Genomic DNA, 25,140 nt, shown 5'->3' with positions numbered 1-25,140 from the left:
GGGCGGGGTGGGGGGGGGCCCGCACTCTCGCTGGTGGCGGTCCGGCTGGCTAGAGCAGCCGCGGGCAGGTCGATCCGGCTTCCGGTGGCGAGGGCGGTACTTCCGGGGAGGGCTGCCGGGCCGAGGGAGGAGGGTCTGACAGTTGGCGCGGCGGGCTAGGAGGGCGGGCGGCGCGTGTGGGCGCGGGCTCGGAGGGTCAGGTGAGGCGCGGGCCACGGGGTGGTGGGACCGGGCAAGATGCGGAGGGGATGGATGGCGTCTTAGTTCTGGAATCAGTCTCGGCGTCGCTGTGCGGCCCGGACAAGCGACTTCTTTTCTCTGAACCTCAGTTTCCTCCTCTGTAGAATGGGGGCCAGAATCTGACCGTAGCATCCTCCTTATGGCTTAGAGTGGGAGGTCTGCCCGTGCATGTCGGAGACCCTAGTTCAGCGCCTAGCACACTGCACACTTCGTTACTGTACTATTACTGTTAATACTGTAGCGATGATAATGTTTGCGCTTGGCGTGGAAGATCTGGGTGTGGGAGTGTGCAATTGGAGGCCCGCCGATTTCGGCGCAAGTCCCAGCCCAGCTTTGTGGCAGTGGGCCTGTGCCTGAACCTTTCTGGAGCTCATTTTCCTAATCTATACAATGAGGCTTAATAGTCCTGTATCATAGGGTCGTTGTGAGGATGCTGATGAAATGTGCGTGTAAATCCCTTACCATGGGTTTTGCACTGTATGCTCAATGTATTGGGACTATGTTAATAATGATAATGAGAGTTATTGGCGTAGTTGGGACTTCCAGGGAAGAACGGAGTAGGGGGAAGCTCAGAGACAGCAATAGGAAAAACCTGGAATCTGGAATTGGCCAAATGGACATCCTGCCACTTCCTATTTGACTAATTTTGCCCCATCTCATAGATTTAGATTTTTCTTTTTCTTTAAAAGCACTGATGCATTTTGCTCCAGTCAGTTAATTTGAGAAGAAAATTTCATATTGGCGTACTAAGGGAAAACTAGCACTGCTAGCAAAAGGAAGGAAAACGTAACCTGAAATACAACAGAAGCAGAATAGTCTATTTAAATTGTAGACAGAAGCTGAAAGAGAATTGAAAAGGGACTGTCATGGTCCCACAGACCCTGTCAGGTTGTGCTCTGTTCTTTGCTTACCCTTTGCATGTGGCTGACATTAGGTCAGTGACTATCCTCCCCTTTCTCTAGCTCACCAAAGTTTGATTTATTTAATGCATATGTACATAGCACTTATCATCTGCCCAGCATTGTTTTAAGGACATGGTGTTTGTGAACTCACTTCATCCCTCTAACCATTTTAAGAACATATACTGCTATATTCTTGTTTTATAGTTGAGGGAAGTGAGATCCAGAAAGGTTAAGGTTAACCCCTGACCCCCAAGGGTGGGGTTTTGGAAGTGGCAAAGTCAGGACATAGATCCAAGCCTTTCAAGGGCTTAGCCAGGGAGTCTGATATATGGTAATTACGTGAGTTTTAGAAAATGTCATTTGCTATTATTATTAATGTTCCAATTTTCACTGTTCAGAAAGTGATCACTGGAGATGGGCTTTTAATGGAGGAAAGAGGCAATTGAGTCCAGCCGGGGGACTTCTGCCGCTGTAGGGAGAGGATACCAGTTCTCAAAGGCTTCTGGTAAGCATTAACCGACACCTAGAAGAGACTGACCACAGCACCTGGCTTATAATAGTCTATCAGTCAGTGTTAGTCATAGGCATTGGACTGAGTTGGGTTCAAGTCATGGCCCTACAGTTCCTTGCTGTGTGACCTTGGACCTGCCACTCTCATTTTTAACTTTTTTTTTTTTTTTTAGATTTTATTTTATTTATTTATTTATTTATTTATTTATTCGACACAGAGAGAGAGAGAGATCACAAGTAGGCAGAGAGAGGGAGGGAGGGAAGCAGGCTCCCCGCCGAGCAGAGAGCCCGATGTAGGGCTCCATCCCAGGACCCTGAGATCATGACCTGAGTCGAAGGCAGAGGCTTAACCCACTGAGCCACCCAGGTGCCCCTGACTTTTTTTTTTTTTTTTACCCCAGGTGGTTGTGAGGAGACACTGAGCTATGTATACTCAGTGCCTGGCACCATAGGCCTTCAACAGGAGTTAGCGAATAGCTAGTGGAATCAGGGAGAACTTGTTTTCGAATCCCAGTGAAGTCACTTGGTGGATGTAACATTTGACAAATGACTGCACCTCGATGAGCTGGTTTTTTTTTTTCATCGATTAAAATGGGGCTAATAATAGTCCTCCCTCCTGAGGAGGTAGTGAGGTGTCAGCAGGAGGCCTGGCTCTGGTCCTGGTTCATGATCAGTGCTTGGTATGTGACATGTTGTTTTTCTGTGTGACACATTGAAGACTCGCCGTGCCCTGCTCTTTCAGAGCTGCTGATGGCATTGTCTTTGTCCAGTGGCAAAATCCAGAAGGCAGAGTAGATCTTAGGAGTCCAGTACAGGGGCAGAGTGGTGTCTGCCGTCTTGTTCATCAACAAGAGATGGAACAGCAGCCAGAGAAGGTCAGCATGAGCCCCACTTGGAGGCAGAGGGGAGAGTCCCACATCTGGGAACTTTGGGAAAGCTTCCTAAAGCCGGTGACAGCCAGAGTGAAGGAGAGCTTGCCAGGAGGACAGGATAAGAAAGCATTCCAGGGGGCACCTGGGTGGCTCAGTGGGTTAAGCCTCTGCCTTCAGCTCAGGTCATGATCCCAGGGTCCTGGGATCGAGCCCTGCATTGGGCTCTCTGCTTGGTGGGGAGCCTGCTTCCTCCTCTCTCTCTGCCTGCCTCTCTGCCTACTTGTGATCTCTCTCTGTCAAATAAATAAATAAAAAATTTTTTAAAAAATTAAAAAGAAAAAAAGAAAGCATTCCAGGCACAGGTGAGCTTCTGTGGAAAACCGGGAGGCAGGCAAAGCTCCTGGGTGTTGGAGGAAAGGCTAAGACGGGAGGCCTGGGAGGTGAGACTAGCCAACACTTCCAGACTCTTAGGGGGCACGGGCACTGCCTCAGGTGCTCCGAGCACAGAAGCTCATTGGGCATTCCAGCCATCCTCTGAGGGAAGTAACTCTGTACGGTCCTGACTTCCAGATGGGGACACCAGACCCGACTGGTGAAGTAGCTTGCAGAGACCACGTGGCTAGGAAGTGGTAGAGCCAGATGTGAGCCCTGAGGTCTGGTTCCAGAGTCCTTACTGTCATACCATCTCCATTGTACCATTAGAATGGAGGCAGGGAGGGGCAGATTGTGTATGAAGGTGAGCAGAAAGGAACTTCTGCACCCTGTGGAGCAAGCCGAGGAGGGATGACGGAGAAGGATCAGAATTGGGAGCCCCGGGGGCGCTTGGGTGGCTCTGTTGGTTAAGCGTCTACCTTCGGCTCAGGTCATAATCTCAGGGTCCTGGGGCTCCTTGCTCAGTGGGGAGTCTCCTTGTCCCTCTGGCCCCCCTCCCCCACTATCGTGCTCTCTCTCTCTCTCAAATAAATAAAATCTAAAAAGAAAAAAAAAGAACAGGGGCCAGAGTGGGTAGAAGGGAGCAGAGTGAAGGAAGAGAGCAGAGGGCTTAGAGGAGAGGGCAGGACTAGAGAAGGATGGGAGGGCTGAGTAGGCCAAGTGGCCCTGGAGGCAAATCGAGGTGAATCATCAGGCAAGGAAGTTTTTCCCTTTAGTTTCCTTTCTTTCCTGTTCTCTTTTCTTTTCTTCCTTCCTTCCTTCCTGATTTTATTTATTTGACAGAGAGAGTGGGAGAGCACAGGCAGAGGGAGCACAGAGGAAGAGGGAGAAGCAGGCTCCCCACTGAGCAGGGAGCCCAACTTGGGACTTGATCCCAGGACTCTGGGACCATGACCTGAGCCGGAGACAAAAGCTTAACTTACTGAACCACCCAGACGCCCAGTAACGTTCAGGGGAAAGTCCCCAATGGTGCTAATATGTCCTTAACAGCTTTCTGGCACCTGCTCGTCTTACCTAAGCAGGCATTGGTTTTCCATTTCTCCTACCAGGTCCTTCGTGGGGTAGTGGCCCACCTCTCTGCCCTCAGCTCCTCTTGCTCTCCTCCCCCGTCTCCCCACCTCCCACTGTCCCCTCACTCACTGTACTGCAGTCACCCTGGCTCCGTGCTGTCCCACATCTATGCCCAGTGGGCTCCTGGCTCAGGACACTGGACTTGCTGTACCTTCTCCTGGAACACTTCCTCTGTGAAACCACAGGGCTCACTCCTCCACCTCCTTCGGGGTCTCTGAATGTCGCTTTAGAGCTGTCTCCCCTCTTCAGCCTGTTTGGAATCACAACCCCGTCCCTCCCTCGCCAGGCCCTCCCTGTGTTCTGGGTGACACCCAGGGCTTTCTGACTCACCGAATCGTGATCCATTTTGCTTGTTTACTCTCTCATCCTTCCTCCTCTGTCCCTACCTAGATGCCACCCTCTGTATTTTTTTTTAAAGATTTTATTTATTTGACAGACAGAGATCACAAGTAGGCAGAGGCAGGCAGAGAGAGAGGGGGAAGCAGGCTCCCCGCTGAGCAGAGAGCCCAACACGCCACTCGATCCCAGGACCCCGAGATCATGACCTGAGCAGAAGGCAGAGGCTTTAACCCGCTGAGCCACCCAGGCGCCCCTGTATTTTTGTTCGCCGCAGTATCTTTACCTCCTAGGATAGTGCCTTGCACCTTGTAGGTTGTCAGTAAATAATTTATGAATGGATGACTAATGGGTATTTATGGTTAAAGTGTTGAGTGAGGGTCGGCATGGTGTGTTGTGGGGGAAGGTGTCTTTTTTTTCCCTCTCTCACTATCTTATCCCAGCCAGAAACTTCTGAGGTGTGCGGGGATGGAGCTGTGGACATTTGCCGTCCCTGGGCCTCGTCCCAGGCAGCAGCAGGAGCTGTGGTGGCAGCACTGTCCCAGGCTGACTTCCTGCCAGTTGTTCAGGCTATTCCTGGGCTGTGAGCCCCCAGGCACTCTCCTCTGGTCTGCAGGCAACACGCGACACACACTCACAGCCTGCGGCGACTCATGGGCCCTCTCCCCCTGTTTTCTCTTCCAGGCTCTCTGGAGCAGCACCAGGGCCCGGGGAGACAATGGTCTCAGTGACTATGGGTGAGTCTGTGGCCTTCTCTCCGGGGCTCCCTCTCCCCACTGCCCTTTCTGAGGTATGACCTTGGGGAGGGAAGCCGAGGTGGGGGAGGGAGAGCCAGGTCACTGGCAGGAACAGCTGTTCTCAGAGCACCGTGGAGGCGGGGCCGGGGCCTGCCCAGGGCCTAGCCACTCTGTATCTTGGCCTCCCAACGGCACAGTCTAGCCTTAAAGAACTTGTGATGTGAAATCCAGCAGAGCCTCGGTTTTCTCACGTGTAAAACGGAGATACTCACAGGCCTGACGTCCTGGGATGTTGTAAGGATTAAGGAGGTTACTGCATGTCAGACCTTGGGCACGCTTCGGACAAATGTCAGCCATTAGGATTCTCGTAAGCCTTATCACTATCTTCTCTTTCCGCTCTGCACTCTGGGGTTGCCAAAGCTCAGAGCTTAGTGGGTAGCTTGTATCTCTTTTGAGATTTGTACATATAGAGAAGTACATAAGACATCTTTATGGGGTCATGGGAGCGATGAGAAGGTAAACTTCGGACGGCATCCTTTATGGTTCCATTTCTATGAAGCACAGGAACAGGCAAGACCAGTCCATGCTGTGGGAAGGTGGCGGTGGCCCTCGAGAAACAGAGCGATGTCACTACATAGGGAATGTGATGGTGGCGGGGATTGCCTGTGGGATGTTGGAAATGTTTTATTTCTTGATCTGGGGGCTGGTTCCACGCATGTGTTGTTTTTGAACGTTACTGACTTATGTGTGCTTTTGTGTGTATGTACGTTATAGTTCAATACAGAGGTTTTAAAAAAAAAAGCAACCCCCCACCCCCACCCCACAACCATTCAGGTCAAGGAATAAAGTATTGCCAGCCTCCCTGAGGGCCCACCTCGGTCACGACCCTCTCCCTCCTCCAGGGGGAATGAACCATGATTTTGGGATCATTTCTCCTTGCCTTTTTTTTTTTAAGATCTTATTTATTTATTTGATAGAAGACACAGCAAGAGAAGGAACACAAGCAAGGGGAATGGGAGAGGGAGAAGCAGGCTTCCCACTGAGCAGGGAGCCCGGTGCGAGGCCAGATCCCAGGACCCTGAGATCATGACCTGAGCGGAAGGCAGACGCTTAATGACTGAGCCACCGAGGCGCCCCTCTCCTTGCCTTTTGTACTTGTACTACCCATGAAAATATTCCTATGCCCGAGGCTTTGGTTGTGAGCTTAGATGAACAAAATGACCTGTGTTCTCTTGCTCCACGCAAGGGCCAAGAATCCTCTCCATGTCTTTCCTTTGAGCCGCTGTGTAGCATTTCCTGCCCCTGCTTCTGTTCGTGGATCCCACGTTGCTTCTGGGTTGGGGCTGTTAACAGACGAGCTGCTGTGAATATTCCAGTGCGTGTCTCCTGCTGTGTCCTGAGTCCATGACACATTGTGTGTCCCCTCTGACTCTTTCTGGAACAGGGGCGCTCCTGACCATTTACTTGGCAGCGTATTTTTTTTTTTTAAAGATTTTATTTATTTGACAGAGAGAGATCACAAGTAGGCAGAGAAGCAGGCAGAGAGAGAGGGGGAAGCAGGCTCCCCGCTGAGCAGAGAGCCCGATGCGGGGCTCGATCCCAGGACCCTGAGACCATGACCCAACCCGAAGGCAGAGGCTTAACCCACTGAGCCACCCAGGCGCCCCACTTGGCTGCGTATTTTCCTCTTTAGTAGGACATGAAATGATGACAAGGGTCCAATGTGAGGATGTTCTCATTCCTTGACTTTGCTTCAGGCAGCTAGCCCCCCCCGCCAATGATGTGTCCCCTTTTCCCTCCTTAGTAACAGCGTGATTGAGATGCAGTTCACGTTTTATACAATAAAGTGTACAGTTCAGTGGTTTTATACCACCTTCGGAGTTCTACAGCCATTAGCACAATCAGTTTAAAACCTTTTCATCACTTCCCACAAAGCACCCATACCCATTAACTAATAGTCACTCTCTTTTTCCTGCCCCCCCCCCCCCCAATCCCCAGGGCAACCACTGATCTGCTTTCTGCCTCTCTAGATCTCTATAGATGTTTACCTATTCTGGACATTTCATATAAGTGGAATCATTATGTGTGTTTTTTTTTTTAATAGACAAAGTTGCCTGCTTTTGGCTGATGGAACCCAGGGCCCCATGCCTGGGCAGGTGGATAGTGCCTGTGTGAGGCAGAAAAAGGCTCCCTGTCCCCTGGGCCTGTGGCAGAAGTCCTCAGGGCATGAGCTTCACCTGCCGCAGTGCTGGGGAGATAGGCCTGTGGCCAGGTAGACAGAAGGGTGGTCCCAAGCCTGTGTCCCAGCCCTGAAGTCACCTTCAGAAGAGACCAGAGTCTCTTTCCCCACTCTGTGCCTCAGTGGTCTTATAAGCAAAATGGGCATAGCAGTAGCAAATTTCATATTTTGATTGTTGGGGTTTCGTACTATATACAGTGAGAAAGAAAAGTTTCGCCAGTGAAACCCTTTATTGTGAGGTGGCTTAGTTTCAGAGATATTAAAATGTGAAAAGGAAGTTCTCAGAATCAGTGATCTTATCTAACAGCCATTGGCCAGACCGGGGTGAATTTGAAGGTCACACCCAAGAGGCTAAAACAGAGAAGTTTAGAAACAATAAAGCTTGGTGGGTGGGTGTGTCCCTAGTCTGGGCCTTGGGCTTGGTAGTGGTGGCAGAGTAAAATTAATAGCAGCAGCTGTGATGAGTTGAGGTTGTCCACTGGGCCAGGTGCCACTTCATGTCCTTTATGGGGACTCTGCGCAGTGATCCAGGAATGTATGCCTTATCACTAGAATGTGAACTCGTGAGGGCGGGGACGTGTCTTGTGCGGTGGAATCCACCTGCCTAGAACAGGACCTGCCAAGTCCTCGGTAAATCCTTCCTGAGTGTATCATCCTAAATTTCCAGATGGGGAAACGGAGACCCCAAGCATTAACTTCCCGTAAGCTCTTAGCCAGGAGCTGGCAGAGCCGGAATTTGAACCCAGGCGCCAAAGCCTATGCTTGCTGCTTCTGTGGTGAGGAGAGGGCTTGCTGACGCTCATAGGCCAGCTTTGTGTCCCTTCTTTCCCTTCACCTGTGGATCCTGTCACCCTCAGCAGCTGGGCCTGCTGATGGAGAACCTAGAGTCCCAGCTCCCTGAACTCGGGCATTGGCGGTGTGTGAAGATGATCGTGGGGCCTAGGGCAGAGCTGTGACCAGAAGGGTCAGACAGAAGCACGTGGGCTTCCTGGCCTCAGTCTCCTCCTTGGCAGAGGGAAGGAGGTCTAATGCTGCGAGCTGCTTGCAGGGTTGTGGGCAGGCTGAGTTCCACTCTCTGAGGGAAGCGCTTGACTGGGGCCTGGCGTGTGGTGAGCATTAAATTTGTGGGAGCTGCTGCTCTTGTGGTTTTGCGGCTGCTCTTCTCTGGAGGGAATAATGGGAATAACGAGCCCTGTCCATCCCCCAGCCACTTCTGAGTGGATCCAGTTCTTTAAGGAAGCCGGCATTCCTCCGGGGCCTGCTGTCAATTACGCGGTGATGTTTGTGGATAATAGGTAAGGGGGCCTAGGGGATAGAGCGCAACTTGGCGAGGGGAGGGGAGAGGAAGGGAGGAGGCGGTAGGGGGGGCGGAGGAGATGGGAGCTGGCCAGCCCATCTGTCCTGGCCTGCTTGTGGCCTCACTGCTGACCCTCCCCCGCAGGATCCAGAAGAGCATGCTGCTGGATCTCAACAAAGAGATCATGAATGAGCTGGGCGTGACTGTGGTGGGTGACATCATTGCTATCCTCAAGCACGCCAAGGTGGTACACCGCCAGGTGGGTGTGGTGCCCAGCCCCTTGGTCTCTGGGTTTAGGGTGCGGTGGGGGGGCCGTAGCAGAGCCAGCAGGAGGCTTGGAAGCAAAAGCAGGCAGACCCGAGTTCCAAGGCTGGTTGTACCATTTGCTGTGTGACATTGGGCATGTTGCCTAACCTCTCTGAGCCTTTCTTTTTCCATTGGTACACTGCAGATAGGTAGACCTGTCGCACAGGGTGGTTGTAAGCATTAAGTTAAAGAAAGCCCCAGTATAAAAAGCCCCCAGTGTAAATAGTGGGGCCTAGGTAGAGGCTCTCTTACCATTACTAGTTCTCATCTTCCTCATGATAATCAGCTTTAGCAGGGCTCTTCTCTGTCCCCAGGATAGGAGCTCCCCCTGGGGGACTTAGGCGGTGACTGGGCCAACAACATGGTTATTCCATTCGTGGCCCCTCCACTTACAGTGACCTTAGACAAGTGAAGATCACTCCTCCCCCCACGGTCTCTCTGAAACAGGCTTTTCACACTGCACTGCTGCATAGGGGAGCGGTGGCCACCTACCAGATAGCGTGTGTGGCACCGAGCACCAGACCTGGAATGAAGAGCTCATTTAATCTTTAGCTGATACTTACCAGGCCTTACCATAGCCTGACATTCCCTGTCTCCATTCTTTATACATTTTATCTTATTATTATTTTTTTAAGGATTTTATTTATTTGACAGAGAGATCACAAGTAGGCAGAAAGGCAGACAGAGAGAGAGGAGGAAGTAGGCTCCCCAATGAGCAGAGAGCCCAATGCGGGGCTCGATCCCAGGACCCTGGGATCATGACCTGAGCCAAAGGCAGAGGCTTAACCCACTGAGCCACCCAGGAGCCCCTGTCCTTTATACATTTTAACTCATTTATTGCTCACTCCACTCGACTGAGAAGGAAGCTTGCCCCAGAGCTGTGCTCTCAGACTCTCACTGTACCAACCACTGGCTGCTTCCCCCACCTAGGGAACAGGCCTTCACCCGGCCAGCATCCAGCCAGGACCCCACAGTGAGGGCTGTCTCAAGCCAGGGACGTTCCCTCAGTTATCACAGAGAAGGTCACTGAGCAGAGCTTTTTTCACCTCATATTTTTATTTCGTTTTATTTTTTTTAGATTTTATTTATTTATTTATTTATTTATTTGTCAGAGAGAGGGAGAGTACAAGCAGGGGGAGCGGCAGAAGGAGAGGGAGAAGCAGACTAAGCAGGGAGCCCGATGCGGGACTCGATCCCAGGATCCCAGGATCATGACCTGAGCCGAAGTCAGACTCTTAATCGACTGAGCCACCCAGGTGCCTCTCAGTTTAAACTTTTAAATTCTGGAACAGTTTTAGATTTACAGAAAAGTTCCGACAGCAGTAGAGAAAGTGTCTATGTCTCCTTCACGTGAGCCCCCCATGGAGCCATGGACGTTCATCAAAGCTAAGAAACGAATGTTAGCGCACTCCCACTATCCACACCCCAGACTGCATGGATTTTCTTAGTTCTTCTGCCCATATCCTCTTTCTTTCTTTCTTTTTTTTTTTTTAAGATTTTATTTGTTTATTTGATACAGAGAGAGGTCACAAGTAGAGAGGCAGGCGGAGAGAAAGGGGGAAGCAGGCTCCCGGCTGAGCAGAGAGCCCGATGCGGGGCTTGATCCCAGGACCCTGAGATCATGACCTGAGCCGAAGGCAGAGGCTTTAACCCACTGAGCCACCCAGGCGCCCCCTCATATCCTCTTTCTGCTCTGTCATACCACCTTGCTTTTATTTGTGTCTCCTAACCTTAGTCTCCGTGATCTGTGACAGTTCCATAGTCTTCCCAGGTGATTGATGACCTTGACAGTTGTGAAGAGTCCCGGTCAGGTGTTCCGCAGAACGTCTCTCAGTTTGGGTTTGTCCTCTGCCTTCTTGTGGTGAGGAGTGAAATGTTCTGAAATCTCTTCTCTAGCAGCTCGGGCTCTGATTCTCCCAGTGTTGCTCAGGTTTCTATTCCCATACCTTGTGCCCTCGTCCCTGTGGTAACCCAGACACCTGTTTGGTTCTTCTCCCCCCTCCACCCCCTACAGGACATGTGCAAAGCTGCCACTGAGTCCGTGCCCAGCAGCCCCAGCCCCCTCCCTGGCGAGATCCGCCGAGGTGCTTCTAGCGGTAAGTCCCACCTACCTAGAGTTCCTTCCCTTTATCCCTACACTTTAGCTCTAAAGGGGACACACTTGGAGTCTGCAGGGGTGAAACAAGGCCAGCTGGGGTTCTCTCGGCCACCGATTTTCACTGGCGGCAGTTCTGTTCCGTAAACTCACTGCGAACACTGAAGGAGCGAGTGCTGGGTCATTGCTCCCAGAGGAAGTACAAGGTTAGGTTCCTATAAGCCTCTGCTTACGGCACTTTCGTCAACCGATCAACACAGATCTTACTTTATGTATGTTTCTGTAAAGATGTTTCATTTGTCATATGTTGCTGACGCGTTCACATTGAGCTCCTGCCCAGCAGCTCTGTAATGCGTGCCTGGACAAAGCTAATCTAACACGGATATTTTTTCCGTAAGGAACATCACTTGGAAATACTAGAAAGCACTTTGCCACTCTACTTGAGGGCCATTTTATTTTATTTTATTTTAAAGATTTTATTTATTTGACAGACAGAGATCACAGGTAGGCAGAGAGGCAGGCAGAGAGAAAGAGGAGAAGCAGGCTGCCCGCTGAGCAGAGAGCCCGATGTGGGGCTCGATCCCAGAACCCTGGAATCATGACCTGAGCTGAAGGCAGAGGCTTTAACCCGCTGAGCCACCCAGGCGCTCTTGAGGGCCATTTTATTTTATTTTATTTTATTTTTTAAAGATTTTATTTATTTATTTGACAGATACAGATCACAAGTAGGGAGAGAGGCAGGCAGAGAGAGAGAGAGAGAGGAGGAAGCAGGCTCCCTGCCAAGCAGAGAGCCCGATGCGGGGCTCGATCCCAGGACCCTGGGATCATGACCTGAGCGAAAGGCAGAGGCTTTAACCCACTGAGCCACCCAGGCGCCCCTTGAGGGCCATTTTAAACAGCAAAAACACTAACACAGGTTTTGGTTTTGGGGTTACAAATCAATCTTAGTGAAGAGGCGAATTTACAAATAGGGAATTCGTGAATGGTGAGAACCATTTACACATTTGGTTTTTTTTTTCAGCAGCGTGATACCTTTTTAAAGAAGAATAAACTTTAAAAAATTTAATATGCATATTAGTCTTTGCTACTTAACGAGCCCCAAACTGGTTTCAGGCACAGACTTATTTCTCATGATTTTATGGCCTGGCCAGTCTGTTCTTCTCTGGGCCAGCTCAGTGATCTCAGTGGTCACCTAGCAGCTTGGTGGAGGCTGGGTGATCTAGCATGGCCTCACTCACACATCTGGTGGTTGGCTTGATGTCATCTGGGCCCACAGAGGTGACTGGGCCACACATCGTTCGTACTCCTGCAGGCATGCCCGGGCTCGTCCACATGGGGCCAATCGCAGGGTGCCCTAGAGCAGCAGGAGAGGGCGGGCCCCAGTGTGCAGAGCACCTCTTAATGTTCTGCTTGTGTAACACTTGCTCTTGTCCCATTGGCCAAAGCCTGTCACGTGGCTAAGCCCGGCGTCGGTGTGGGCAGTGCCAACCAAGGGCATGGACAGAGGGAGGCTGAACAAATTGAGGTTCTTTGCTGCGACAGTCTGCCCAAACTTACATATGATCACGAAGGTACAGCTGAATCACTTTCCACAGGCGCAGCAGCTGTGTAACCAGGAGCATCCAAATCCAGAAACAAAAACCTGACCGGCATCTCTCCCCCCTCTCCAGGGCACCCATTACCCTGATGTCTCACAGCAGAGATGGTCTGTTTTTGTTAGTCTTTTTTGCTAGTCTGTCAAGTGTACATAACTGAAGTCAGACAGTATGTATTTTTCTTATAGCCTTCTGAATGCCTTCGTTTAAAACAAATTTAAAAAAATTAAAATTAACAGGGGCACCTGGGTGGCTCAATGGGTTAAGCCTCTGCCTTTGGCTCAGGTCATGATCTCAGGGTCCTGGGATCGAGCCCTGCATCAGGCTCTCTGCTCAGCGGGGAGCCTGCTTCCCTCTCTCTCTGCCTGCCTCTCTGCCTACTTGTGATCTCAGTCTGTCAAATAAATAAATAAAATCTTTTTAAAAATTTAAAACAAACAAAAATACTAGTGGAGAAAATAGGCAGTCAGGAGTAGTAGGAGAAGTAGACAAAGAGGGAAAGGGAGTGTGGAAGAATGTCCCAGAACAGCATTCTTGGTACGCTCACTTGTATACACTTTATAATACATGCTTTCGAATATATGTGTCTGTATCTGTGTGTGTCTGACATCGAACTACAGCTTAGAGTCATTAGGGCAAAGACAGAGTTTTTTTTCTTCCACCCAAATGGCATTTACCTGTTATGAGGAAACATCGTATCCCTTATTCCTTTGAAGCAAGACGTTTCCCTCTGGGTACACTGCACGAGGCAAGGCCTCTCTACTGTTACTTTCTTTTTTTTTTTTTTTTTAAAGATTTTTATTTTATTTATTTGACAGATAGAGATCACAAGTAGGCAGAGAGGCAGGCAGAGAGGAGGAAGCAGGCTCCCTGCCAAGCAGAGAGCCCGATGCGGAGCTCGATCCCAGGACCCTGGGATCATGACCTGAGCGAAAGGCAGAGGCTTTAACCCACTGAGCCACCCAGGCGCCCTCTACTGTTACTTTGTATCGCAGACCATCCCAGTCATCCTGGGAAGTTCTGCCCAGCTCACCGGAAAGCCACCCTATCTGGCTTCAGAGCTGTCCGAAGAAAAGTCTTGGAAAAATTGTGGAAGCGTATATATCTGTCATTATCAGGGCAGTGAGCAGGGCTGGAAACTGACCATTTTTCCCCGGTGGGGGGAAGGAGGAGGTCTAATCAGGAAGGGCCAATCCCCAGACTTCAGAAAGCTCCAATTCTTTTTTTTTCTTCTTCTTTTTTTTTAAATTTAAATTTAATTAGCCAACTTACATCATTAGTTTCAGATATAGTGTTCAATAACTTACCAGTTTCACATAACACCCAGGGCTCGTCACAGCACTTGGGGCAGGCTCCGGTTCTTGACCTGGGTGGTGGGTATGTGGGAGTTGACTTCTTGTTAAGTGGTCTGTGTGGGTTTGATATATTTTTCGTGTATGCTGTAGTTGCAATTTCAAAACGAATTAAGCAACATAAAATTGTATAATGCATGGAGAGTCATGGTGGGGGACTTCATTAGGTTTTGAGAGGCAGCACATAGCAGAAAAAGGGAAGGCTTTGGGGGATGGGTAGGCTAGAATACCAAAACCTGAAAGCTGGTGGGGGTGGGAGTGGGGAGCCTGTGGGGTGAGCCAGGCAGCATGAAGCTCTTCCCCAAGAGCTTTTGAGATCCGGGCCCTAAAACCAAGAACACTGTGCTGGAGACAAGACCCTTGTCCTTCCCGCACTGGAGCCAGCCCTCCTGTCTGCGTGCTGTAGCTCCTCCCTGCTCTGCAGAAGACCGGGGCCTCCAGAGACCTCATCCGCAGAGAGAGGTCACTGCATGTCTTCCCGCTGCCCCGCTGTAGCTGGACTCAGCATGGCTCAGGGGCCTGGCAGAGGAACCCCTCCCGGAGTCCGGAGTCCCCGCTTCCTCACCTATAAAATGGGCTTATAGTAGATCCTGTTCTGGTAGGGATGTTGGGATTTTCCATGAGAGGGTTTATTTTTTCCAGTTGATGTTTATTGAGGACCTGTGAAGCACCAGGAACTGTTGCAGTCCCTGGGGATACAGAAATAAACAGGCCTTGTCTCCTGGTGGGGCCTGCATACTCAAGGGAGAGCCCCCCCAGGAGACATCCGTGTCATTTAGTGTCAAGCAGGACTTAGGATTATGAGGCAAAAGCAAGCCTAGCGCAGGGTCGGGCCGGTGGAGTTGGTGGAGTGGTCCGGGAAGCTTTCTCTGGGGAGGTGCCCTTGGAAAGGAGACCCGAGTGAAGAGCCAGAGCAAGCTGGTTGGTCCTTGGGGAACCGCATGCCCAGTTGAGGGAACAGCATGTGCTAGGAAGAGGTGCACACTTGCTGGGTGAGGAGGATCCCCAGACCAGCTTAGCTGAAGCGGAGCCAGGAGAGGAGCTTGGGAGAGGTGTGACAGGAACCAGTCTGGTCTAGGGCCTTAGGAAAGGCCCTCATGCAGGGAGGGATGGGTCAGCTCCTGGTTAGACTGGCCAACCCCCATCGTGGCCGTGCAGCCCCAGCATGACTCCAGGTGCCCCTTCCCCATTCAGTCCCAATGTTTGCCTTCACCATTCTGTCATTCATCCCCAGGCCCCCGGCATGACTGGACTCTCCCCTTTCCTCCCTGCAGCTGCCTCTCGAATGATCGCCAACAGCCTGAACCGCGACTCCCCACCCGGCACTCCCCCCAGGCGACCGGACACCAGCACCTCCAAGATCTCGGTCACTGTGTCTAACAAGATGGCAGCGAAGAGTGCCAAGGCTGCCGGTGAGGGGACGTGGGCAGATGGTAGGAGGAGCTGGGGGTGAGGGTTCATTGGCGGATGGTCTTTGGAAGTCATGTGCCCAAGGTCACAAGGTGCTTTGAAGACCACAACGTGTCCAGAGAGTTCAGGCTTGGTCAAGCCCCTGTGCCTCTGTGGGCCTTGCTTTCCCAGTCTGTAGAATGGGGACAGTGGGAAGCACTTGAGACCGTGTACCTACCAGTGCGGTGCGCTGCGGTTCTCAGTGGTCAGTTCTGTCATTTTCGATTTTTTATTTTTTATTGTGGAAAGAACACTTAACGTTGACATTACCGTCTTCATAAAGGCTCAAGTGTTCGGTACAGCACTGCGGACTACAGGGGGGCTCAGTCTGTTTTCACAGATGCTCACCGAGGCCCACACGGGTGCCAGGCCCTGTGCTCGGTGCAGGGGTCAGAGGTCCAGAAGGCACCATTTCCTCTCAGCAGCCAGGAGGATCCTTACAGTCCTTTGACCTGATCCTCTCACCCGGGGCTAGAACTTTCCAGAGCTTTCCACTGTCCCAGTAATAAAGTCATCTTCCCACATTTCCCTATAGGCTCTATATAATGTGACTCCTTCTCCGGCATGTCTTCCCCTGGCTCCCCCGCCCAGGTTCCTTCCCATCCAGGCTCCTTCCCATCGTGGGCGCTTGCCCTGATGTTCCCTTCTCCAGCGCACTCTTCCACCAAAGACTTTTCTGTGCTTGGCCTCCGCTCCTCTTCCAGGTTTCAGCTTGAAAGCTGGGATAGGACACTGGCCTTTGGGTTTCCAAGCCCTCCTCCTGTGTGCCCCACTGATCTGCCTTTGTTGGACCCACCCCCACAGCAAAGATCTTGGCACAAGTGGAAACTGAGGCCCAGGGAGGGAGCTTGGTTATTCTGATGCCTGACCCCATCACACCCTGTGCCCCCGCACCTCCTCCCCGTCTCTGGCCTTTTTGATTTGTGTGTCATGAGCAAGAAAGTTAAGATTAATTTCTTTTCTTTTTTTTTTTTAAAGATTTTTTTATTTACTTATTTATTTGACAGAGATCACAAGTAGGCAGAGAGGCAGGCAGAGAGAGAGAGGGGGAAGCAGGCTCCCTGCTGAACAGAAAGCCCAATGCGGGGCTCGATCCCAGGACTCCAGGATCTTGACCTGAGCTGAAGGCAGAGGCTTTAACCCACTGAGCCACCCAGGCACCCCCAAGATTAATTTCTGAAATATTGAAAAGATGGTGAGCCTGGGAGTGACCAGCTCAAATGTGTTGAGGGGATTCATTTGTGAGTTATAATTTACTTACGTACGGTGCACAAATTGTAAATGTACAGTTTGGTTAATTGATTAATTAATTTTATTTATTTAAAAAAATTTTTTAAAGATTTTTATTTATTTGATAGAGATTATAATTAGGCAGAGAGGCAGGCAGAGAGAGAGGAGGAAGCAGGCTCCCTGCTGAGCGGAGAGCCCAATGCGGGGCTCGATCCCAGGACCCTGAGATCATGACCTGAGCCAAAGGCAGAAGCTTAACCCACTGAGTCACCCAGGCGCCCCTTGATTAATTAATTTTAAAGAGTTTATTTATTTGACAGAGACACAGCGAGAGAGGGAACACAAGCAGGGGGAGTGGGAGAGGGAGAAGCAGGCTTCCTGCCAAGCAGAGAGCCGAATGTGGGGCTTGATCCTAGGACCCTGGGATCATGACCTGAGCCGAAGGCAGACGTTTAATGACTGAGCCACCCAGGTACTCCCAGTTTGATTAATGTAAAAAAAAAATGATTACACCCGTGAAAGCACTACCTAGATGGAGCTCTTGAACCATTCCATCAGCCAGCAGTTTCCCCCTTCCCAGCTAGGCTGGTAGGTCAGCCTCCTGGGGACAGGGACAGAGCCACAGGGAGCTCTGAGTGACTGACCGCCACGTGGGGATTCGGAGCACCACTGGCAACCCTGTTGTGCCTAGACCTCTGAATTTCTTGGTGGTCCAAAGTCTGCAATGGTTGGGAAGATAAGGGATTGTAGTCATTCGAACACATGGAGATAAAGGGCACATTTGTGCCCTTCGCAGGGCGTCCAGCCCCCAACCCAGGAGCATATTCTGTCCCAGAAGATGCTCACCATCCCCCTCCTCCCCATCAGCCGTGGCCCGCCGGGAGGAGGAGAGCCTGGCTGTTCCCACTAAGCGGCGCCGGGTCACTGCCGAGATGGAAGGGAAGTACATCATCAACATGCCCAAAGGCACCACCCCCCGGACGCGCAAGATCCTGGAGCAGCAGCAGGCGGCGAAAGGTATCGACCTGGCAGGGGCGCCCTTTGGCGTCGAGACTGCATTTCCCTTACGTTGCGTGGTGCGGGGTTGGTCAGGCCCTGCGGGCACTGGCCAAGAGGCAGGCTCTAGTAAGATCCAGGGGTCCTGGGAGCAAGGGGACAACGATGGTGGTCGTAGAGGAGGACACCTGTTGTCCTGCAGTTAGCGTAGCAGGGATCCCTAGCACCTCGGCTGGCACCTCTTTCCCGGGGGGGCGGGGGCCTGCACCCCGTGAGTGCCTGCCTGTAACATGGGGACCCAGCCTGGCTGAGGGCAGGTGCCTGAAGCATAGGAACCGTCGTGAGCCAGAGGAGCCTGGTTGAGGTTCAGTCCATAGCTGGGGTACAGAGGGGGTCTTCCCCACAGGGTTCCTTTTAGAATAGTGTTTGTGTCTTCATGAAAAACTCTCATATGGTGTGGAAGAACATACAGTACTGCCGGACTCTGTCCCCTCAGTCCCATAGTCCAGGCCATCGTTACCCTACCCAGACCAGTGTGAGCTTGCCTGCGTGTGTTTGTACATAGACGCATATAGGTAGTTTGTTTTAAACCACAAATAGCATCAACCTGTAGATATTGTTGTAGAACTTTTTTTTTTTTAAGATTTTTTTGTTGTTGTTGGGGGGAGAAACAGAGTGTGAGTGGAGGATGGGGGGTGGAGAGAGGGAGAAGCAGGGAGCCTGATGGCGGGGTTAATCCCATGACCCTGGGATCGTGACCTGAGCTGAAGGCAGATGCTTAACTGACTGACCCACTCAGGCCCCCCCATGCTTTAACTCTTTTTAATGATCATTTAATTGTTGCATCATATTTATATATCATGATTTAATAAACATTCTTTCAATGGTCATTTGGGTTGGGATGTAGGGAGAGGGCTTATCACCAGTAAGTAGGCTCTCAGAGGCCCATGACCCCCAAAAGAGTGAAGGGAGCAAATAAGGATTAAGAACCCTTCCCACACATACATGTTTCGAACTTGTACAGCCTCAAGGAGCCCAAGGGTCAATTTCAGTGGATTTCGCACTAGCCAGAGACGTGTGGGTCACTGTTAGCCAGGGCGTAGACACAGAGCCTGTGCCCACCTGGACCAGAGCTGCCCGGGCCTGGACTGGCCGTGTCTGCCCTCCCTTGTCTGCACCATGCGTGACGTTTGGCCAGGCCTGGGCTCCATGCGCGGCTCAGCAGGTGCTGGCTGAGGGCTCACTTCCCTCCCAGGTCTCCAGAGGACATCCGTGTTTGACCGCCTCGGTGCCGAGACCAAGGCAGACACGACGACGGGGAATAAAGTGAGTTGGGAATGGGGAAGCCACCTGAGGTTCTCTAATTGTCTTCCTTGCGGCTGTCGATCCCACATCTAACCCCTCGTACTCCCTGCACCGACTCACCCACCCGGACAACCTCAGTTCCCTCCTTTGCACCTGGACTTCTCTCCTCATTTCCAGTGCTTGGGTCTGGCCAACTCTTGCCTGCTGCCCTCAGGCTGCTCCCACCTCCGTGTCCCAGACTGGCCTTGGCATCTTTCCCCTGAAGGGACTCCCGTCCCATGCCCGGTCTCAGGGATGCCCCGGTGCCCCTGTTCCAGGCCGGCTTCAGTGAAGGCTCTGTCTGTCGTCCCTGATCTGCCACCTCCCGCCAACTCCTGCCCTTCCCTCACAGCAGCAGTGTGTGCCCATGTCCACAACAGGCCTCCTGCTTCCCCATCAGACGCTTCTCAGCACGGTCAGGATGAACCCACCCTCCTTGCCTTGGCCTGCAGGCCCCCGGGATGGTGTGTGGTTAGGAGCCCACAGCCTGAGCCCTGCCCGGTGTGAATCCAGCTCTGCCACTCCCTGGCTGCATGGCCTTGGCCATGTCACTTAAGCTTCTTGTACCTCGGTTTCCTTATCTGTCTCATACCCACCTCATCGTGAGGATGAGCTGAGCTGCACCTGCACAGTGCTGGGGCGTCTGATGTGTGGTTAGGCATGCTGAGGTGTCCCCTTCCGTGAACTGCACTGGGGCTCCCGGCTGCGTTTGCTGCCTCTCCATCCCTTGCTCACCAGGGCTTACCTGACCTTTCTCACCTCCTAGAATCTTAATCACGAGCATGATAGTAACAGTCAGGCTCTCGTGGCTAGAAGATGCAGCCATGTGAAGAGCTTACTTAGCACAGAGTGAGCGCTCCATACTTAGGATTCTTATTCCTGCCTTGGGGGCTTGGCCTTTGCTCTTTTCTTGGCCAACTCATCCGCACTTATCCGTGAGGGCCCGGCTTACACATCAGCACCTCGGACAAGGTGTCCCTGAACTCCTGGAGGAGGCAAGGCTTCCCGGTCTCCTCGCCAGCACTCCTGTCTCTTCGAGAGAGCGCATCGCTGTCGTAATTAGGGAGTTGTTTGTGTCATTTCCACTGCCAGGTCTGTCTCCCCCACTGGACTGCGAGCCCCCCTGAGCGCAGGGCCAGGGACAGTCAGGACTCGGGAGACACTTGCTGAGTGAATGACCAAATTTGTCTTTTTGTCGTGTTCCCCTTTTGACCTTGGCAGATGGTCTTCTCTCTGTTCATGGCCCGCCCTTTGTCTTCCCACCTTTGTTAGACCTACGTGCGGGATCTTCAGATCTCATCTCAGGTGTCCCTCGTTCAGGGAGTCTCTCCTGAACTTCAGCCAAGGTCAGGAGACTCCTTTGGGCTCTGCCAGCTCCCTGGATGTCCTGTCATGGCTCTCACCACTGGCTAGGGTGTCACCAGGTCACCCATGGGTGTTTCTCCCAGCGGGGCCAAAAACAGTGAGGCAGCTCTATGCGCATGCATGTTGAATGACTAAACGACTCACTTGTCCCGTCTCTGACCTCTGCAGCCCACAGGAGTCTTCAGCCGCCTCGGGGCCACCCCAGAGACAGATGAGGATCTGGCTTGGGACAGCGACAATGACAGCAGCAGCTCTGTCCTGCAGTATGCTGGGGTCCTGAAGAAGCTGGGCCGGGGCCCGGTGAAGCCCAGTCCCCAGCCAACACTGACTGTCAAAGCCAAGGCCACAAGCTCGGCCACGACAGCTGCCACGCCAACATTGCGGCGCTTGGCCCTTTCCTCACGCCCTGGGCTTGAGAGGAAGCCGGAGTCCCTGTCCAAAGTCAGCATCATCCAGAGACTGGGCAAGGCTGCCCTTGTGCCCGAGGCCCAGGACAGCCAGGTCACAAGCACCAAGAGTAAGTCCTTGGCCGAGGTCAAGGTCACCATTAAGAGGACTCTGGTGGGGCCCCGGGGGAGCAGCTCCAGTGAGGGCCTGGGCGCCCAGATGGACCATGCAGGCACAGTGAGCGTGTTCAAAAGACTGGGCCGCAGGACCTTCTAGCCTCTGGGTGGGGCTCAGGCCCCTCTCCAGGCTCCTGGCTCCGGCGGAGGCTTTCCGTGAGGCTGCGCCCGGCCCTCTGCTGGCTCCCCCTGCTGGCTCCCGGATGACACTGCTTGTCTCCCTCAGGCATTTGAGCCGGCCCAAGCTTTCTGAAAATTCACCCCAGTGTTCTGAGACCGAGATGGTCGCTGTAGCCAGGCCTTGCTGCTCTAGGACTTTCCTTTCTCATGTCCTTTGCTCTCTCCTCTCTGACTGTGGCCTTTGGCAGGACCCACTTTTCTACCGCTCCCAGAGCCAAGCGCTCTTCTCCCGCCTCCGTTCCCCCTCCTGCCCCCCACAGCATCTGCCACATCCACCCCAGCTCCCCAGCCTTCCCATCCCCCAGAGTCCCCCCACCTTGCCCACGTCCCGACTTCCCCTCCCCCTCTGCCCCCTCCGCCCGCTCCTTTAACTTCTCCGTCTCTTCCTCTCTTCACACTGTTCATTTCTCTTCTGTTTTCTGTCCCCGTGGCAAGGCCCGACTGTGCGCTGCGTCCTGCCTGACCCTCCTGCGCCTCCGGCCTCCCAGCGGCCCCCTCGTCGGCGGTGGCGTCGAGCCTGTAGAGACTGTTAGCCGCCCTCACGCCCAGGCTGGAGGGACCGCCCCTGACCCTGGGCTGCGGCGGGCTGCCTCGGTTTTCCTGTCCTGGGCATCTTTTTCTCTGGCAGCCCATGGTGGGTGGTGGGCAAGGGTCACCGGGAAGGGAGGCCAGCGCCGGGAGATAAAGAAGAAAACGGCTGTTTTAATATATTTTTGTGACTTTCAAACTGTTTCCCTCCCCTCCTTTAGGGTGAGTCACAGGGTTGTTTTTCACACAAAGCACAACGTAGGTGTGGGTGGCAACGAAGGGTTGGGTTCTCTCTCTGGAGCCCAGGCTCCCTGGAGGTCAGGGCTTCACATGGGCCATATCTGTGGGGCAGGCCCCCAGCTGAGGGGAGTAATGGTCGTGGTCATCGGTCAGTTGGACTTCCTCTTCCCTTCACCCGGCTGTAGTTCCGTCACTCCGTCCTCCCGCTCCGTGTAGTTCACCTGTTTCTGCCACTCTGCCTGTTGGTGGCTTTCCAAACTGCAGTCTCCTGTGTGAGGCAGTGGGTTCGTGTCATTTGGGTCATACACGCGTTCACTGCTGCACAGCCTCTCCTCTGTGCCAGACCCGTCCGGAGGAAAGCAGACAAGCCCCTGCCTGCGTGGCTGAGCTCTCCCGTCAGGGAGGTGGCGGGTGAAGGGTCATCCTGTCCAGAGAATGGGAGGGAGGAGCAGAAGTGGCCAGGGGGGACTTCTGATGTTGGGGGAAGAAAGCCTTTCAGAGGAGGCGAGGTAAGGGTTGAGCAGGGTTAGGGTTAGGGGCAAAGGCTCTGAGGTCAGAGGAGCAAGGAACACGAAGACCAGGGGTACTGGGGGTGCTGGCCAGGGAGTGAAGGGCCTGCCACAGAGCACCTGTTGGGGCAAGTGGGCAGAGACCAGATGACCTGGGGCTTCATGACCCGCGGTGAGGAGTTTGGGCATCTTCCGTAAGCCCTGAGAAGTTTGGGAAGGTTAAAAGCTAGCAAATGATGACCCACTTGCCTTTTATGAAGATGGTTTTGGCCCCCATGAGGGGCTAAATTGCGGGGAGGGCAGGGATGGGAGCAGGAAGGCAGCCGTGCAGGAGCCAGGGCAAGAAAGGAAGGTGGCATGGGGTGAAGCATGGGGAGGGGGAAGGAGGGTGGGCTTCAGAGGAGCTGTGGGCAGTGTGGATGGATGAGAAGTTGGGGCGCAGGGGTAGGGAGCAGGGATCGCCTAGAGGGGGGTCCGGAGCATCTAGCTAGAGATGCTGTTTGTGGAGACTAAGGTGTTGGGGAGGGAGAAGCTGGGGAGACAGGAGGGCGCTGGGCTGCTGGGACTCGGTGGGGGGCACCTGAGCTGGTGACAGTAGCTTTGGGGAGCACTCAGGGGACTCTGTTCAAAGCCGAGGGCCTGATACCAGCGGAGAGCAGCATAGAAACAGGAGAGGGCCCAGGAGGGGACGGAGGGCCCTTTTCTCCTTGAGAGAACAGAACTGATGGGATCAGCAAGGAGTGGGCTGTGGCTTGCGAGAGCTAAGAACTGGTGACCATGAGATGAGACGTCACCAGTTTTTGTTTTTGTTTTTTTTAAATGGTGGTAAAATAGACATAAGATTGACTGTTGTAACCATCTGTAAGCCTCCGTCCAGTGGCATGAAGCACATTCCCGTTCCTGTATAACTGTCACCACCATCTGTCCCCCGACTTCCAGGGCTGATTGTCTGCTTATTTGTGGCTTTTGAGTCCTGTCACATCGGGGGGCTGCTGTGTGCTGGAGTTGCTGAGCACGGGGCCCACGGTGAGAAGGGCTGGGCGTCGAGGTGAGGGCTGGTGCTAGGGCCCAGGCGAGGCCCACGGGGCGCTGCTTAAGGTTGGCCGTGGTGAGGGCAGCGGACACAGGGACGATTCTGGAAGCTGCCCCTTTGGGGTGGCGGGGCCACAAGTCGGGGCTCGCACGCCTCCGCGCTGGGCTTGCTGCTCTTCAACTCTGGCTTTTGTTTCCCCTGTCGTTTCTTCTGGTTCCACTTCGTGGATCATTTTAGCAACTGCCAGGCTTGATAGAACGACTTCCTATTCTGGAACTTGAGAGCGCTGGGTAACTCCGTGCTGTGGGGTGATGTAGAAACAGGAATAGCTCACCTAACCCTGAGACGCTCACTGGCGTGAGCCAAGTCATGCGTCGCTGTTGCTCTTTACGGATGCCCAGAGGGGAGCGCCCTGCCCAAGGTGTCACTCTGCCCAAGGTGTCACCCTGCCAGGAGCCTCGTTCCTCAACCCCTGCCCTGTGCTGTCTCGAGACCTTTCAGAAAGATGAGAGTGGGGTCCTAGGAGAGTGGTTTGGGGTTTTCTAGAGTTACTTACGTTCATGTGTTCCCCCCACCGCATCAGCTTGCAGCAGGAAGCATTTGCATTTTTGGGGTGCCCCGGCCTTTAGAGTCAAACCGTGTCCTGCCACCATCTGCTGGCTGGACCAGACCAGACACCTCCCGAGCCTCCTAGCTGCTCCAGGGCCACAGAGTCCCTGCCATTTGATTCGGCGACACCCCCACACCAATCCCCACGTCTGTGACCCACCACAGTGCGTCACTTTTTCTCTGGTTGTATCAGATATTTTTGAGCATACTACATTCACGTGGTTCAAAATGCAAAAGATACAAAAGACTTTATGGTGAAAAGTTCCTTCCCGAGTCTCCTAGCCCCCCAGACCTCTTCTCAGAGGCCACCAGTATCTCCACTGTCTTGAGGAATCCTTCTAGAGATGTGTTTATGGGGTGTGTGCTGTGTGTGTGTGCATGCGTGTGCGCGCACACACACACCCCCCTACAGGCATACGGGCAGAGGAAGATAGAGTAACACATGTCTATTTACTTAGCCATCCCTTTCCGGAAGGGAATCCGGGTGGCTTGCAGTCTCTTGCTGTCACGAGCAGTGCTGCAGTGGACAGACAACCTTATCACACGTGGGGTGCGTTCAGGGGTGAGTATGCAGAATTCCAACTGTATCGCTTCAGTGCAGATACTGATGCTAGGCCGATAGCAGATCTGAAGCAGCCTCTCCTGAAATCACTGGCGCTCTCCAGATGAGTGATTCAGACACTTGTCGCCCCATTCCAGAAAGGCCTTCAGAGCCATGGGACTCTTCCAGCTGGAGACCCCCCCCCCAAGTCCTCAGGGAAAGGGCAGCAGCCTGAAGGTCAGGGACTTCCTATTGTCATCCTGTGAACACATGTGCATTGGAGGTACAGTGGGCCTGGGGCTCACAGTAAGTCACCGAGCCAGAGCTGAGCCAGCCTGGGGGGACAGTTCTGTTTGGGTGGTGATCTTGGGATGAGGTTATCTCCTCTGGTAGCTCACCCCAGGAGACGCGAAAGCAAGATGGGAACTTTGGGTAACTGGCAAGCAGCCCCACTGCCCCCTTTCTCCTGGGTCACAGCCTGTGCCTCCTGGATGGGCCAGGCATCGGGCGGCGGCAGACTTGATCCCTCCTTTCCCTCCTTCGGGGATCAGAGCTGACTAGTTTGGGGA

General features: G+C 53.0%; 1 protein-coding gene across 4 annotated transcripts; it reads left to right on the top strand.

Annotated features, from left to right (window-relative positions):
- The first annotated feature begins 108 nt into the window (after positions 1-108).
- C19H19orf47 (chromosome 19 C19orf47 homolog) lies at positions 109-24,765 on the top strand. Of its 4 annotated transcripts, XM_045989358.1 has the most exons (11): positions 109-200; positions 1,541-1,647; positions 5,048-5,100; positions 8,547-8,634; positions 8,781-8,895; positions 10,957-11,038; positions 15,259-15,396; positions 17,531-17,680; positions 18,915-18,985; positions 20,537-20,885; positions 21,547-24,765. In XM_045989358.1, exons 3-11 carry the CDS (start codon positions 5,082-5,084, stop codon positions 21,642-21,644), a joined length of 1,110 nt encoding a protein of 369 aa, XP_045845314.1. In that variant the 5' UTR covers positions 109-200; positions 1,541-1,647; positions 5,048-5,081; the 3' UTR covers positions 21,645-24,765. The 4 variants fall into 4 exon arrangements, with proteins under 4 accessions (XP_045845314.1, XP_045845312.1, XP_045845315.1 ...); XM_045989356.1 differs by having other exon boundaries at positions 20,537-24,765; XM_045989359.1 differs by having other exon boundaries at positions 5,048-5,153; positions 20,537-24,765.
- Positions 24,766-25,140: the final 375 nt, after the last annotated feature.

This window comes from Meles meles, chromosome 19 (assembly GCF_922984935.1).
Source record: "Meles meles chromosome 19, mMelMel3.1 paternal haplotype, whole genome shotgun sequence".
In the NCBI taxonomy this organism is placed as follows: domain Eukaryota; kingdom Metazoa; phylum Chordata; class Mammalia; order Carnivora; family Mustelidae; genus Meles; species Meles meles.
Note: the sequence above shows the minus strand (reverse complement) of the source record. Positions and strands in the feature narration are given on the sequence as shown.

What these genes read in the sequence shown, in the direction of transcription:
- C19H19orf47 (XM_045989356.1), top strand. An exon ending in GCAGCAGCAGGCGGCGAAAG is followed by an intron (nt 17,681 to 18,914) that starts GTATCGACCTGG and finishes CTTCCCTCCCAG; the next exon opens with GTCTCCAGAGGACATCCGTG. An exon ending in ACACGACGACGGGGAATAAA is followed by an intron (nt 18,986 to 20,536) that starts GTGAGTTGGGAA and finishes TGACCTCTGCAG; the next exon opens with CCCACAGGAGTCTTCAGCCG.